Genomic DNA, 13832 nt, shown 5'->3' with positions numbered 1-13832 from the left:
CTTCAAAATAAGCCAGTGAAAATATCACTATAGAGATTTTACTGTGCTTCTTAAATACAATTTAGAAAAAAAATAAATAAAATTTAGAAAATAAATTTACAAAAAAAACAAAAACATAAAAAAAACAACAACAATGCAATATTACAGCTGTAAATGCAAAGTGCTGTTAGGTTTCATTCGTGTTTTAAGAATAAATAAAAAATAAAACAAGAATACATTGGGGGTGGGGGAAATTACATCTGAAATTTAGAGGAGTATCTAGGCCATGCTGCATGTGGAAGATAAACAGTTTGAACAGAGATGTCCTACTAGGGGCCATTTGCAGCCCCTGGAATGGATTTGTGCTAATTTGTGATTTCATTTTTAATTATATAGTGCGGTTTTACACATTTTGGCATGTTAGAAATGCAAACTTGTTATTTGTTGTGATAAGCCGACCCAATTTATTTTGAGGACGAACGGTGATGATACACGGTTTGCAAATTGTGTTTATTTTCAAACCCCATTACTCTGATTCCCATGTATTAAAATCCATTCAAAACTGCCTTCAGCAGTAAACAGTTGGTAAATGGAGTCCCATCATTTGTAATTAAATTTTACAAAAATCAAGTTGTTCTGTGAGGTTTTCTCAGAGAACATCTAAAGTTGTTTAATCCCTAATCTGGAAATGAAAGGAGCATGAAAAACTGCAAAACTCCACCAACACACAACAGTCCGCTTAACGAAAGCATGCAGCCAAGAGGCTTGTGGTAACTCTGGAGGAGCTGCTGAGATCCAGAGCTCAGTTGGGAGAATTTGTCATCAGGATAAGTTTGTTTCAACACACAAATCTGCCCTCCTTCTTTGGAATTACGAAAAAGGTTTTTCACAAGCCATGTCAGACATACAGCAAACTGGTAGAGGAGGGTTTTCTGGTGAGACCAAAAGAGAACTTTATGACTTATGCATGCCAGAAAATTAACACTTACAGCTCATGTCATCATGAGTGCTGTGGGGATGATTTTCTTCTGCAGCGACAGGGACTCTGGTCAGTTTTGATAGGAAGATGGATGGAGATGAATACGGTGTTGTCCTGGAAGAAATCCTCCCAGAAGCTGCAAAAGCTTTGAAAAACTGGGGCTGGGGGTAATATTTGAGCAGGACAACGTTAAACATACAAACGGAGCTTCAATGGAATTACATAAATCAAAGTACATTCATGCGCTAAAACGGCCCAGTCAAAGTCCAGACAACTGAGAACCTGAGATAATGCTAGAAAATTGATCTGGATTTAAAAGGTAAGCTTTTAGTTTGCAAAAACATTTGAAAAAAACAAACAAAAACTTAAACTATGCATTCTTTTGTAATGGTTGATCATGTAAAATCCCCCCAAAATTAACTAAAGGTTCTGGTTTTAACTTGACAAAATGTGAGAAAATTCACCAAGAATTATCACTTTAATGTAATCTGCATTAAAGTGTACTGAAACTGAGGTAAGATTTTTCTGTTTGCATTTGCGCCTCTATAAGGAATCTTAGTTTTAAACTAACTTCTTTTGATTCTCACAATGAGCCCTCTTTAAAAATACTTTTCCTCTTCTTGGTTTGAGTCCAACTAACAGATTTACATCAAAGTTGCTGAAGTTCTACAGTGTGTCATTCCTCCCTTTGCACTTCAACCAACATCTGCTAGACTAACCACTTTGTATCTTTCACACATTATTCCTACACATGTCAGCAATTAAAGATTCGCTGGAACTGTGCGAAGCCACTGGTTGGAGGAACTGGTGTGTTGCTCTGAACGCTGTTGTGTGTGCGCACGAATGTGTGTGTGTGTCGGTGGAGGGGAAGAGGAGGTGTGTGATCTCATTACGTTTCCTGTTTTTTTCACAACACTTCTCTCCAAAGAAGTGACAGCCCTTACGCACAAATATGCAAGAACACTCAACAGTCCGGCTTTAGCAGCCTGTTGGAGTCAGATTCAGGAAATCTGATGAGTTACAGTCAGAATGCCTCATCCTGTTAGTTGACTCGCTGAGACCAACAGCACGCAGAGACGACTAGATAACCCTCACTTTTTAATTTATTTATCATTTTTCATTTAAAAACAGAGCTAACTTTCTTGCACTCTGGGCTCCTGATATGGACATTGTGTGGGTAAGTAATCCAGACTTTGAATTATTTATGGATCGTGTGCTGGTTTGATAAGAGGGATGATTTTATTTCATTTTTGCACTTGGTTGTCTTTTTCCAGAGTTTTAAGAAATGCGTTCTTGAGCGATGATGAATCACAAGATAGCAATGAAATACACGGCTTGGTTTTGAGTTGTGATTCAAGAAAGTGTGAAAAGCTCAGTACTTCATTTTGATTTCAAGATGGTGTGGTTCAATCTGACTTGTTAGACTGAATGTAGTTGGGCTACGTGTTGAATTTCGCCTATAGAATCTAGGTCAGTGGTTACCATCTTTTCACTTTTTCACCTGAAAAAAAAATCACAGTAGTGGAGATTTGTACAGCCCAACTAAACCAGTTACAGAGTTATAACTCAAACAGTCCTGACCTATTTATCGGTTAGCTAGTTTTCGCTTTTATATTAGCTGTCCTTTTTGTCAGGTTTTTGGATAAATATGTCCTGTTATGATCAACTGGATTTTAGAAGATCCTCTGAAGTTAACGCTTTGCTGATTGATCCATTGGAGAGCTGACTCGTTAAGAAGTCTGAGATGTACTTTGAGGGCAGTGATCTGAAATGTGCGTCTCGGGAGCAACATTTGGCCCTTTAGGTTCTCCAGTTTGGTTCTTGATGGCATTCAGCCCAAAACTGTTTACGTCATTGACAGATGTAGATGTTACATTGTTTTCGTTTAACCAAGAATTTAGTTTGAGATGATAAATGAATGAGGTATCTCCCAAAAATATGTTCAAGAATGTGATGGGAGTAGTCTAATGATTGATTAATTACCCTGAAGTTAAGTTTTTCTTGGGACCTGTGGGTCTGGAACCACAACTGCAATTGAACTAAGTACTGGTTTTCGATATAAAAGCAATACAAATATATTTAATAGATTTTATAGGTATTGGTTTAAGCAATACCTGGGCTGAATTTACAAAACAGAACAGCACAAATAGGAAAGACAAAATTTTTTGTCATTTTACAGTCAAGCTACAGATGTCCTTTTTGTTTTTCTCCAAGTCCATGAATAAAAAAAACAATGCATTCATTCTCTTAAAAGTTTTTGTTCTTTATTTTTATTTCTTTTTTTTTACCAAAGCACAAAAACACTATGGGTCTTCATAGAACAATTTTATATAAATAGAATCTGGCAAGCTATAATCAGCTGAATGCAGGCTGGCTACCAGTGCAGACAGCACGACTAATTATCCAGCTGATATGAACTTTTATCAAGCTCACAGACTCCCACACTTTCTCTATTGAGAGAAGACATGTATATTCAAAGGTTTTTTTTTTAGCTCTGCTGGCCTTTATTTGATAGTGAATTTACAGGAAGGAGGTTAATAAAGAGAGGGGGAAGACGTGCGACAAAGGTCATCAGACTAGGACTCGAACCTGTGACGTCCGTGCCAAGCACTACGGCCTCCAGACGTGGGTTGTGCTTTACCCCTGCACCACACAACGTCCCAGAGAAGATATAATTTAGTTTTCTGTGCAACAAGCACCTAAAAAACTAAGTTTAGATAAGAAAGCGTGAACTGCTGTATTTACTTGAGGTTTTCACACCGTGAGAATCACATCCTCACCCAAGTCATTTACTACGCAATTGTTTCCTAGGAAGCATGAAGTCAAACAAGATGCTGGTTCAACTGTGCGTCTAGGTACCAGTAGAGGCTAATTAGGTTGTCGCAGCCCAAAGAGGAGTGTTTTAATGTATGCAGTGACGACTCTTTGTTTTGAAATGCTTCCAGAAACTGACTGGGGAGTTCTGTTGATGTTTCAGTAAATCATTAACATCTTTAATAATCACAACCCACGAGTACTGATTCAACTTGCTGCCCACAGGCTCAGCTGCTCGCCTCTTTGTGAAGTCTTTTTCATGTTGGCCCAAAAACTGCCTTAAGATAATTCTTACGTCTTTTTAACTCTTCTAGGATACAGTGGCCCTGAACTATAGAGCCACATGTCTTGTTTCTATGGGACTTGTTGACTGGGACTATCTGCAGCAAGATGTCTGAGGACTTGGTGGCTTTTACACCACCTCCAGAGATTACACAAACCTACTGTGATAAAAGTGCCTCACAGTGATGGGCATCTTGATATAAAAATCTCAGTCACAGTTAAAAAACATAATTAAACCTAGTCATTTGTTTTGTTTTTGTTTAAATCTTTAACATGTTTCTCCTGACTGGAAGCAATATAAACATTTTGGAGCGGCCGAGTCAGAGTCCTGAAGCTGGTAGACAGTCTAATGGTGATGGAAATGAGTCGAGGTCATCGCCAGAGACCAGTCGTCAAATATAAGTGAAAACATTTGGTTTCGATTGAATTGAAAACATTAAAAATGCGTTTTAATGTGTTTATTTGGATTTCTTGGTCATCGTAAAATCCTGGTGCGTGATCTTCCTAATTTCCTGAGGCTCAGTGATGTAGTAGATCAACAGAATTTGAGTTTACGTTGCTTATGAGAAAAATCAACCCTGAAATCTCATTTTCAATTTTGTTTCAGGCTGTTTCACTGATACTTGCCTTCATGTCCACCAGACTGAGTCTCGTTGAGGCGACAGGGCAAGACTCACAGTGCCAAGCTGGTAGGTTGTTACTGCAAAATCCAAGTCTGGGATTCTGTACACAAGTTACCAATCTGTACAAGTTCAGCTTCTGCTTCTTTTGTTGTGTTCTCAGGATATTATAAAGATTCTAAAGATAATTCCTGCAAGCCGTGCAAGGAGGGCACATTTACAGAGATAAACAACACTCATTCGTCCTGTAATCGGTGCGATTCTTGTAGTAAGTATCTTCAGTCATTTTATGAGACATTAGGAAAACATATGAAATGTGAGAATATTTTAAATGAATCAGATGGACAGTATTTTCAAAAAAGAGCATTTAATGTCTGCTATATCAAAAATAACCTGTCTATTTTTTCAGATCGGAGGGGAGAAAAGAAACCATGCACAGCTAACCGCAATACGGTGTGTAAATGCCCTACTGGACACTATTCAAAACATGGCGGCTGCCGGAGATGCTCTGAAAGCAGTGAGTCAAGTCAGACCAAATGTCCTCCCATTTTATTAAAATCAACTCTTCAAAAAAAACAAAACAAAACAAAACAAAAAAAACAGAGAAGCAAATCAGAAAAAAAAAAATCTAATCACATGTTTTCCAGATCCCATCAACATCAGTGAAGATTATTATGATATGTGTCAGTCCATCCAAAGGTAAGAGATGCTGCATTTAAGGACACTCAGGCATGGTGAAAATTATCTCAGTTGTCCAGTTATTTGCTTGTTAACAGCCTTTTGCCAATCTGAAAACAGGAGAACATAAAGACATTCAGTTTCTTTAAATGTAATGCAATTGCTTGGTCATGACAGCCCTAAAAAAATAAGCAAAGTTGGCAATGCTTAAATTTGAATAAATAAATAAATAAATAAATAAAAAATAAAAATGTTACCATTCTAAATAGTGTTTTTTTTTTTTTTTAGAAATGTTTATGAAAATGAATAAATCAATACAATTATATAACAGGTAAATAACTCATGAAAACCGTTTGTGATGACTGAAGTCAAATTATATACTTAGTAAGTAGACATATATCATATATATGTATATATATGGCTCATCTCTTTGAGGACAACCAGTTTCTGTGGTTTAGTTGGGGCCCTGCGGTGCCTGGGTTGTACACCGTTTACTGCAAATGTCTCGGTATGCAGGAAGCTTTGATAAGATTGATAAGGATTCACACTCAAGAGAACTGCTCTAACTCTGTGCTTCAACAGAATGGGTTGATAGCTTTAGAAATAAAATGTCAAACATGACAGCATCGTGCCTTTGCACAGGCACTTTTATGGTTACGTCAAAAAAGTTTCCTGTTGCTGACACTAGGCTTCAAACGTTTGAGCTGGGTCAAATTCGGTGGCCAACTCACCTTATTCTATATGTTTTTGTTACTTTCCTTAGTGGGAAACGATGCAAAGTCGAAGACGGAACTGAATACTAGTATTTAATTAATGCTGGAAGAGATCCACTTGCTTTACTCTGTTCAAACCTCATTAGCTTCTGGATGTATTTAATATATCTGGTTGAGTATATGTGCTGCTTTTGACTCTTGACCATTCATACTGAACACATAATGAGAAAGTCCTGTAAACAAAAGAAATTACTGCGCACAATAACTTTAATTTGAATGTAACTGGATCAATTATTGGCTCCATTTGAATAATTACAAAGTATATATGCAATTATATATTAAATATGTATATCTATGCATATGCACATAGGTTTCCATATATAAAGGAGCCTATTTGATACTGCTGTTAAACCTGAATTTCCTCCTCTGTGGAAGCAACAAAGACTAATTTTATTTCTATTGTAGCCCGCACTCTACGAAGCATCCAGGATCCAAGCAAACTCTTCCCATCTTAGCTCCATCTGAAGTTCAAACGACTACAGAAAGTAGGTGAACACTCCAGAAACATCTATTATTTTATGCATATCTTCAGAAATTGTTTTAATGTACAACTAAAAACCATTAGGGTTTTTTTTACCTATTGGAAAGGAAGTTCTTCTGCGTGTTCAGGTGAGGTTCAGGAACATGTGCTGTATTTTTATGGCACTGCACTGTTTTCTTTTTGCACTGTGATTGAAATTCTGTGCCTCTCTTTTCCTAGCTAAACCTTTGACTACCGCGTCGACTGCCAGCCCAACTTCACTGTCAAGAAGACCGACTCTTTCCACCACACTAAAAACATCAAGTCCAACTATCGAGAAAGTGCCAAATCAATGTTAGTTACAACGATGTATTTCAACCATAAATTCCATTATATCTGAGTGTAATTTGTAGCATTAGCTAACTCTGTGGCCGTAGTTTTGATGAGATCGATATAGCCTGAACTTTTTGCCTGTATGTTCTGGGATTGTGGCTGGGATTAAAGAACTCATGCCAGTGTTTTGTTTGGCTTTGCTCTTTTTCCAACAGATAACCTCTTCTGGCTTTCTGCTTTGGGGGCTGTTACATCTCTATTGCTCTTTTGGTTCCTGCTGCTCTTCTGCAGGAGCCTGCACAGAAAGGAAGCTGTTCTTCCCTGCTTGAACAAACAAAAATACCTGCAAGCACTTCCTCAGGAACCAAAATTGGACGGTAACCACACGGCGATTGTAACTCAACAAATTGAATCGAACGCAGCAATACCATGATAATTTCACTGTTTACCCCCCGACATTGTACGAAAACTTTATTCTAACATTGCTTTGATGAGCTATAAAGTTCTTCCTTTTTTATTTGGGCTTGGATCTCACAATTAGAAAACCTAGGATTTTTTTTAAAAAGTGTGAAAAAGAAGTAGAAGAAAACAAGGCAGATAGGAACATGTCAGAGGTTTTCTAAGTGTGACGGTTTGACTAAGCGCACAAAACTCCAACATCAGTTGATAACATAGTGAGCACCTCTAAAAAAGAGTGAAAGCATAGTCTCCAGTTTCGGTGAGAGTTCAGAAAGTAAATATCGATACGGTAATTTATTCATCAAGGAGGAGGGAATTAGGAGAACGCTGGCACCTCATCCAGAGATTTGTGATCTCACATTTTTACACATAAACAGTCTGTGTTTTACTTGTGAGGGTGGAGCCTCAAAACGTTCTTCAAGAACAATGTCTGCCGTCCCACTCAAACCCTGAAGGCCCGTCTGCATTTGCTTGTCTCACAACATTAAACATTAAAAGTCTCTTTGAGTTGAATCTGCCCAGAATTTGAAATCCTTACATCCAGTTAGACGTCATCTCAAACAACACCGCACTTCGACGCTGAAGTGCATTTTCAAATGAACTGCCTTCTTTAAGAGAAATAAAATAAAAACTAGAGCAACTTTGAATGCATGTGCTGCAAAAATTTGTGACTTATCTGTGGCTAAAATGTGATGAAACGTGCCCTTTGATAATCTAAGCATGTCATAGTTGCATTGGAAATGCCAAAACATTCACGCCCTTCCATTTAGCTTGACTGTTTTGTAAGCACTAATGCATCATTTCATAATTCTGAACAAATACTTAAAAATACTAACCAATAAAAAAAGAAGAGTGAGATTACAGACACTGGTAGCATTATTTCTTGTTTTTAAACACATTTTTTTTATTATAAATATGTCGAGATATATGCAGGAAACTAACAGATATCATCTGCTTTTCTCCTTACAGAAGAACGTAGTCATCACTGTAGCAGCCCAACCACACAGGTTTGTGCTCTCTCTCATGATCTTTATCCTCTGTTCACATAACAGTACAGCACATACAGTTGCAGCACTGTAGGTGGATGAAAACTGATCTTAAAACCACTCACTCACACACACACACACTCAGAAAGGTCAAAAGAAACAAAAGTGAAATGGCGATAAGCATCTCTCTGGTGTAGTTACCAAACATTTGCGACAAAGGCCAAAGATAATTTGCCTGTATTGAAAAATCACGGAGGAATTTTGCTATTCGGAGAGAACGCCGGGGGAGTTGTGTTTGACTCGTTGCTGTTTGTTCTTTCCAGACATTTACAGTTTTTGAGGAAATTCCCATGATGCCTCTCTGTCAGGAACCACCTGCTCACATCAGCGGCCACATGCTGCACGGTCTTCACCCGGGTAAGGTTCATCATTTGGTTCCCAGCACTAATTTCACTTCTTCGGACTAGTTCTTTGCGCTCTGCGTACTGTGGCCCCGACCAAATAACCTGGACGTCGGAGGACAATTTTAGTGCCACGACGCATCCCAGAAGACCAGAGAGAAACTGGTTTGCTTACTGTTTGTTTTACTCATGAAAACGAAAAGTAAGTACAGATGACACCCACCTAGCGGGAACCTATCGGGCGTCATCTCATGACAGTGTCGCTGTTACTACGAGGGTTTTAACCACCAAAAAATGCTAAATGAGTCACAGAATAACATAAAAGCAACACATCTAAAAGAAAGGAAGCCACTTAAGGAAGTCATCCCCCTTTCAGTTTTACTCTCTATGAAGCTGGCCACATAATTATGGTGATCTGTTTGCCTCATCAACGAGAAAAAGTTACTTTCTCCTCGAAGAACTAGAGAGAGTTTCTCCAAAACAGATCAACTGAAACCTTCCATGAGGGATTTTGAAACCGTTTGTCTTAATGTTGATCATTCATCACTATTGTACAGAAACAGGAGCTGCCCAGCGTTTTTTTTTTTTTTTTACATTTTGTTAAAGAGCAACCACAAACCTCCATGTATTTTATTGGGATTTTAAAATAGTGCATAACAGTGGGATGAAAATTACACAAGCTTTTCTTTCTTTTTTTTTTTTCAACGTTTGGCATTGACTGAGTCAATGATGTGCAGAACCACCTTTTGCTGCAGCTGCACATTTTTGAGGAGTGTCTCTAATAAGTTTGCAGATTTAGAGAACAGTGTTTTTTTTTTTTTTCGTCTTCTTCTTTTTTGCAAAAATACCTCAAACTCAGCTAAACTGGACGGAAATGAATGAATATGAACAAACACGAATATGCTCTGGCTTATGTTTGTGGTTATTACTGGAGCTGAAATCCTCCAACAGGTTTTCTCCCATGATTGCCTTGTGTGTAGTCCCATCAAATCATCCTGACAGCAGACTGATGTAACCACCAAGTTTCACTATGGGCATGGTGTGGTCAGGGTGACGTGCAATGTGAGTTTTCCGTTACGTGGTGTTACGTAGGGCAAAAAAAGTTCAATGTTACACCAGTTTCACAAGAGGACTTTATTCCACGTGTACATGGGAATTGTCCTATAACTTAACTTTGATTTAAAGTTCTCGTCTTAATATCCCCGACCTGTTCTCTAGTAAACCTCTAAGGCCCTCAGAGAGACTCGGCGCCTGAATTAAACTCCGGTCAACTGTATTTAATAAATACGTGACTTCTGAAGGCAGCCATTCAGACTGAAAATGGGGCTGAATAGAAATGGCTGCCTTACTTTTAAGATTAAAGCTGCCTACTGATTCAAGAGACTGGATGATTCATAGGTCAGAGTTAAGACAAACAACAAAACAACTGCAGGAAAAAATGATCAGTTAAAAGGGCAAACAATATCCAAATTATAACAATAATTCTGGAAAAAATCTCCCAACTTGAAGGCAAAAATTAAAGAAAATAAGGAATTGCTTCGCACTGCTCCAACTGCAGCTCTTTATAAAACTGCAGAAATTATTTCATGCTCCATTGTTTTATTAATATTTTGTATGAACTCGTGAAGATTTTACTGTCATGACCAAAGATAATATGACAATTTCATCTGTCTGGATGAAAGTCACCTTCGCAGGTTAGCAGGACGTCTGATGCATGTGAGATCGAGCATCTGGCAGTGCTCAATCTCACATGCACCGTCTTATCGTTCTCATGTTGCACTATCTCAACATTTGGTCCGCTCACATTTTCAATTGTGCTTGCTCAACACAAAATTTATCTGTAATCAGTCATTCGCTGTTTAACTGGAAAGGAGGAAACTGGACGCCCTCTCTCTTGCCTGTCAGTCAAGAGTTTAGGGTAAAGGGAAATCAGATAGTCAATGCATATCTTTGTTTCGCATGCTTGCTCAACACCAGCTGAGGCGCTCACTTCATCAAGTTAGGGTTTTTTGTTGTTTTTTTGTTTTTCCCGTATGAAATGAACCTTAGACTGTATGACATCACAGGATAAACTATAAAGAATTGGCTAATATGACAAATGGGAACCATCTCCTCCCATCAAGCTTCAAAAGGAGCGCCTATAAATCCAGCTACAATTTTAGCATTTCTACTCAAGTAGATCTTGGAGAATGCCTTCAGAAGATCTCGCAAAATTGTTAACCACCCTTTGGACTTTGTAACATTTTGTAACATTTGCTCAAGGTGAGATATACCAACGTCAAACAGCACCATGAGTTGGGAAGAAAATTAAACAATGTTTTTGTAAAGTGTTGTGTATCCAGTCACGCCTAAATCAATGCTTTTGCATCAGTATAGACTGAAGTTATTTAATGTCGTCTCTATCAGTTTGGACTGAATGTCATCCATTTTCAATTCTTACCAGAAATTCTGAGTTGGATTTTTGTCTGGACTTTGGACCATTCTGACATATGAACTCGCTTTGATTAAAAACCTTCTCATTGTAGCTCTTTGCTGTACGTTTAGAGCTGTTATCTTCTCTGTGGGTGAACCTCTGCCCCAGACTCAAGTCTTTAAGAAGTTTTCTTCTCAGAATGTAGTCCTATTCATCTTTTAATCAACTTTGATCTAGTTTTTCTGTCGCTGCTGAGGAAAGCATCGCCACAAGATGATGCTGTCACAGTGTTTCACAATGTGGGTGGTGTTTTGATGAAGTGCTTTTAGTTTTTTTTTTTAAATGACATTTAGTTTAGTAGGCCAAAAGTAAAATTTTTTCCCCACCTGTCTGACCAGGGTAGTTTTCACATGTTTTCTATGTCCTCTACTTTGTCGCTTTCTTTTCACAATGGCTTTCACGACTTTTATTATATTTTATCACCTTTCCTTGCTTTTAAACTTTCCCACAACTTTATCCCTCCGCTATCCTGCTATGTTCTTTCATCTTTACGATAAATTTTGTTCAGTGATATCCTAGAAAATCTCGGAGGTCTTCATAGAACAGCTGCATTTATACTGAGATTAGGTTAAACACGAGTGAATTCTATTTAGGGAGCTACTAAAGATAACTTTTTTCATTGGTCTACCACATAAAATCCCTATAAACTATTAAGATTAAAGTAGAGCAAGTAGAAGAAGTCTCAATACTACCTCAAGTTAATGGAAATAAGGCTAAAACTGAAGACGGACTTGCTGAAGATGCAAAGTGAAAACTTTCAAAACCTCTTCTTTCCCCCCCAGATGCAAGACGATATGAGCACTGTGAGCGCTGGCCGGCCATCGTGCTCTACGCGATCATCAAGGAAGTGCCTGTTCGCCGATGGAAGGAGTTCCTCCGACTGCTGTCCGTGTCCGACCAGCAGATGGAGCGCGTGGAGATGGAGGCCGGTCTCGGGTCCATGGAGAAGCAGTACCAGATGCTGAGGCTGTGGAGCCAGCGCTCCTCAGCGAGCCTGAATGAAGTTTACTCCTCTCTGCACCTCATGGAGTTGTCGGGCTGCGTCCAGCAGCTGCAGGAGAACCTGGAGAGGCTGCAGTGGAGGTGCGAAGTGAAGCAGGTGCTCACAGTCTGACGAGGCTGCTGAAGGGAGGGGGTTCCTGAGACTGCAGCTTTAAACGCAAAGAGGACAAAGCCGGCCGTCTGTAACACAGACGGGATAGGAAATATCAATTCTCAGTTTGTGCATGGGTGTTCTTGAACACCGGCGACTGCACCAACAGACTGCTGCAATCGACATCATGTATTTCTTGAACTGTGGAGGTGTATACCGTCATGGAGAGCAGTGTGATTTCTTTATAAGCTTGCCCACAACATCTATTTTTTTGTGTGTGTGTTATCTAACCAAAGATCTACACTGTACACAGCGAATGTAGGTTTGATCCAGACCAGAGTCAGTCAGAGATCACATGAGGAAGACTTCATCATGTGAATGAAGGCACCAGCAGTAGCAATTCTCAGAAGCACTTTCTGTTTCTTTAGGTGTGTTCTCCGTCCTAGTAAGCTGTCGAGAGCGTTGCAAAAAAAAGTTATAAAAACAAGGGAAATGCCTCTCTGTCAACTGTTAGCTTCTGTCTTGAAACCTCCAAGAAAACACCACTCTACCTCTTTTTCTCTCATGTGGGCATCGTTTATAGTTCAACAGTAGACAGTTGTGGTTTTACAGCGGCGCACTGACGTTTAAATATGAGTAAGACTCGCATCGTGTTTGCACTTCCTGTGTTCGTTTAGCTCCGGGAGTTGACCCTCCAGTTTTATCTGTTTCTGTTAGACTAGTTAAATAAAGACTATGCTGAATGGAGACTTTTAAGCACATCTGTGATGCTCGAGCAGGCCAGCCGCTGTTGGTCTCCTTCAGCATAAAAGTCTGACAAGTACAACTCAGCCACTGACTCTGACTCTGGCTGCTCACCTTCACAAGAAGGAGGCGACTGAAATCCCCAAAGGACGTCAGATTTTCAGTTTCCTGCAAGCAAAACGGTGTCAGTGTGCAGTAGGCTGGGTTTTTCCTCACCACACTTATTCCATTCAAAATGATAGTTTTGGCTTGTGGTGTTCGAGTATCTCACTTTGAGAGACGATTTTTTTTTTTTGTGTGTGTGTGTGCGGGTGTGTGTGTGTGTGTGTGTGTCAGTTCGTTCACTGACAGGAAAGGACTTGGACTTTCCAGGTTTTAGGAGGTTAATAACAAGTATTTGTGTTTGATCTTGGAACCTATAGTTTGTGTTGTATGTATTCTTTTTACTTAATTTTATGAAACTATTTATGAATGTTATCTTAAGTGTTTTTCTTTTTATTTGAATGTTCACTGGTCTTGTTGATAGATTTATATAACGAAGCGGTACTGTAATAAGCCATGTCCACATGGTTACGTGTGATGTGTAAAGAATAAAAAAAGTTGAAGCCAAGCTTGGTGTGTGCAGTGAGTTCACTTGCATTGCAGCAGCTTTGTGGACTAGCCGTGTTTAATAGGACCCTGTCAAAAGAATTTGGGCATGGATTTGGAAGGGCTTTTATTTTTGTAGTTAATATATCTCATGAAATGCAAATTCTCCC

At 38.9% G+C, this 13832-nt stretch overlaps 1 protein-coding gene across 1 annotated transcript; it reads left to right on the top strand.

The window, feature by feature from the left end:
- The first annotated feature begins 173 nt into the window (after positions 1–173).
- Positions 174–13684, top strand: LOC103138949 (tumor necrosis factor receptor superfamily member 10B). The gene is made up of 11 exons (XM_016672108.1): positions 174–2135; positions 4662–4743; positions 4838–4942; positions 5084–5191; positions 5322–5373; positions 6531–6610; positions 6826–6939; positions 7134–7295; positions 8347–8384; positions 8687–8780; positions 12020–13684. Exons 1-11 carry the CDS (start codon positions 2121–2123, stop codon positions 12349–12351), a joined length of 1182 nt encoding a protein of 393 aa, XP_016527594.1. The 5' UTR covers positions 174–2120; the 3' UTR covers positions 12352–13684.
- The last annotated feature ends 148 nt before the right edge of the window (positions 13685–13832 follow it).

This window comes from Poecilia formosa, unplaced genomic scaffold (assembly GCF_000485575.1).
Source record: "Poecilia formosa unplaced genomic scaffold, Poecilia_formosa-5.1.2 Scaffold56, whole genome shotgun sequence".
NCBI classification, from domain to species: domain Eukaryota; kingdom Metazoa; phylum Chordata; class Actinopteri; order Cyprinodontiformes; family Poeciliidae; genus Poecilia; species Poecilia formosa.
Note: the sequence above shows the minus strand (reverse complement) of the source record. Positions and strands in the feature narration are given on the sequence as shown.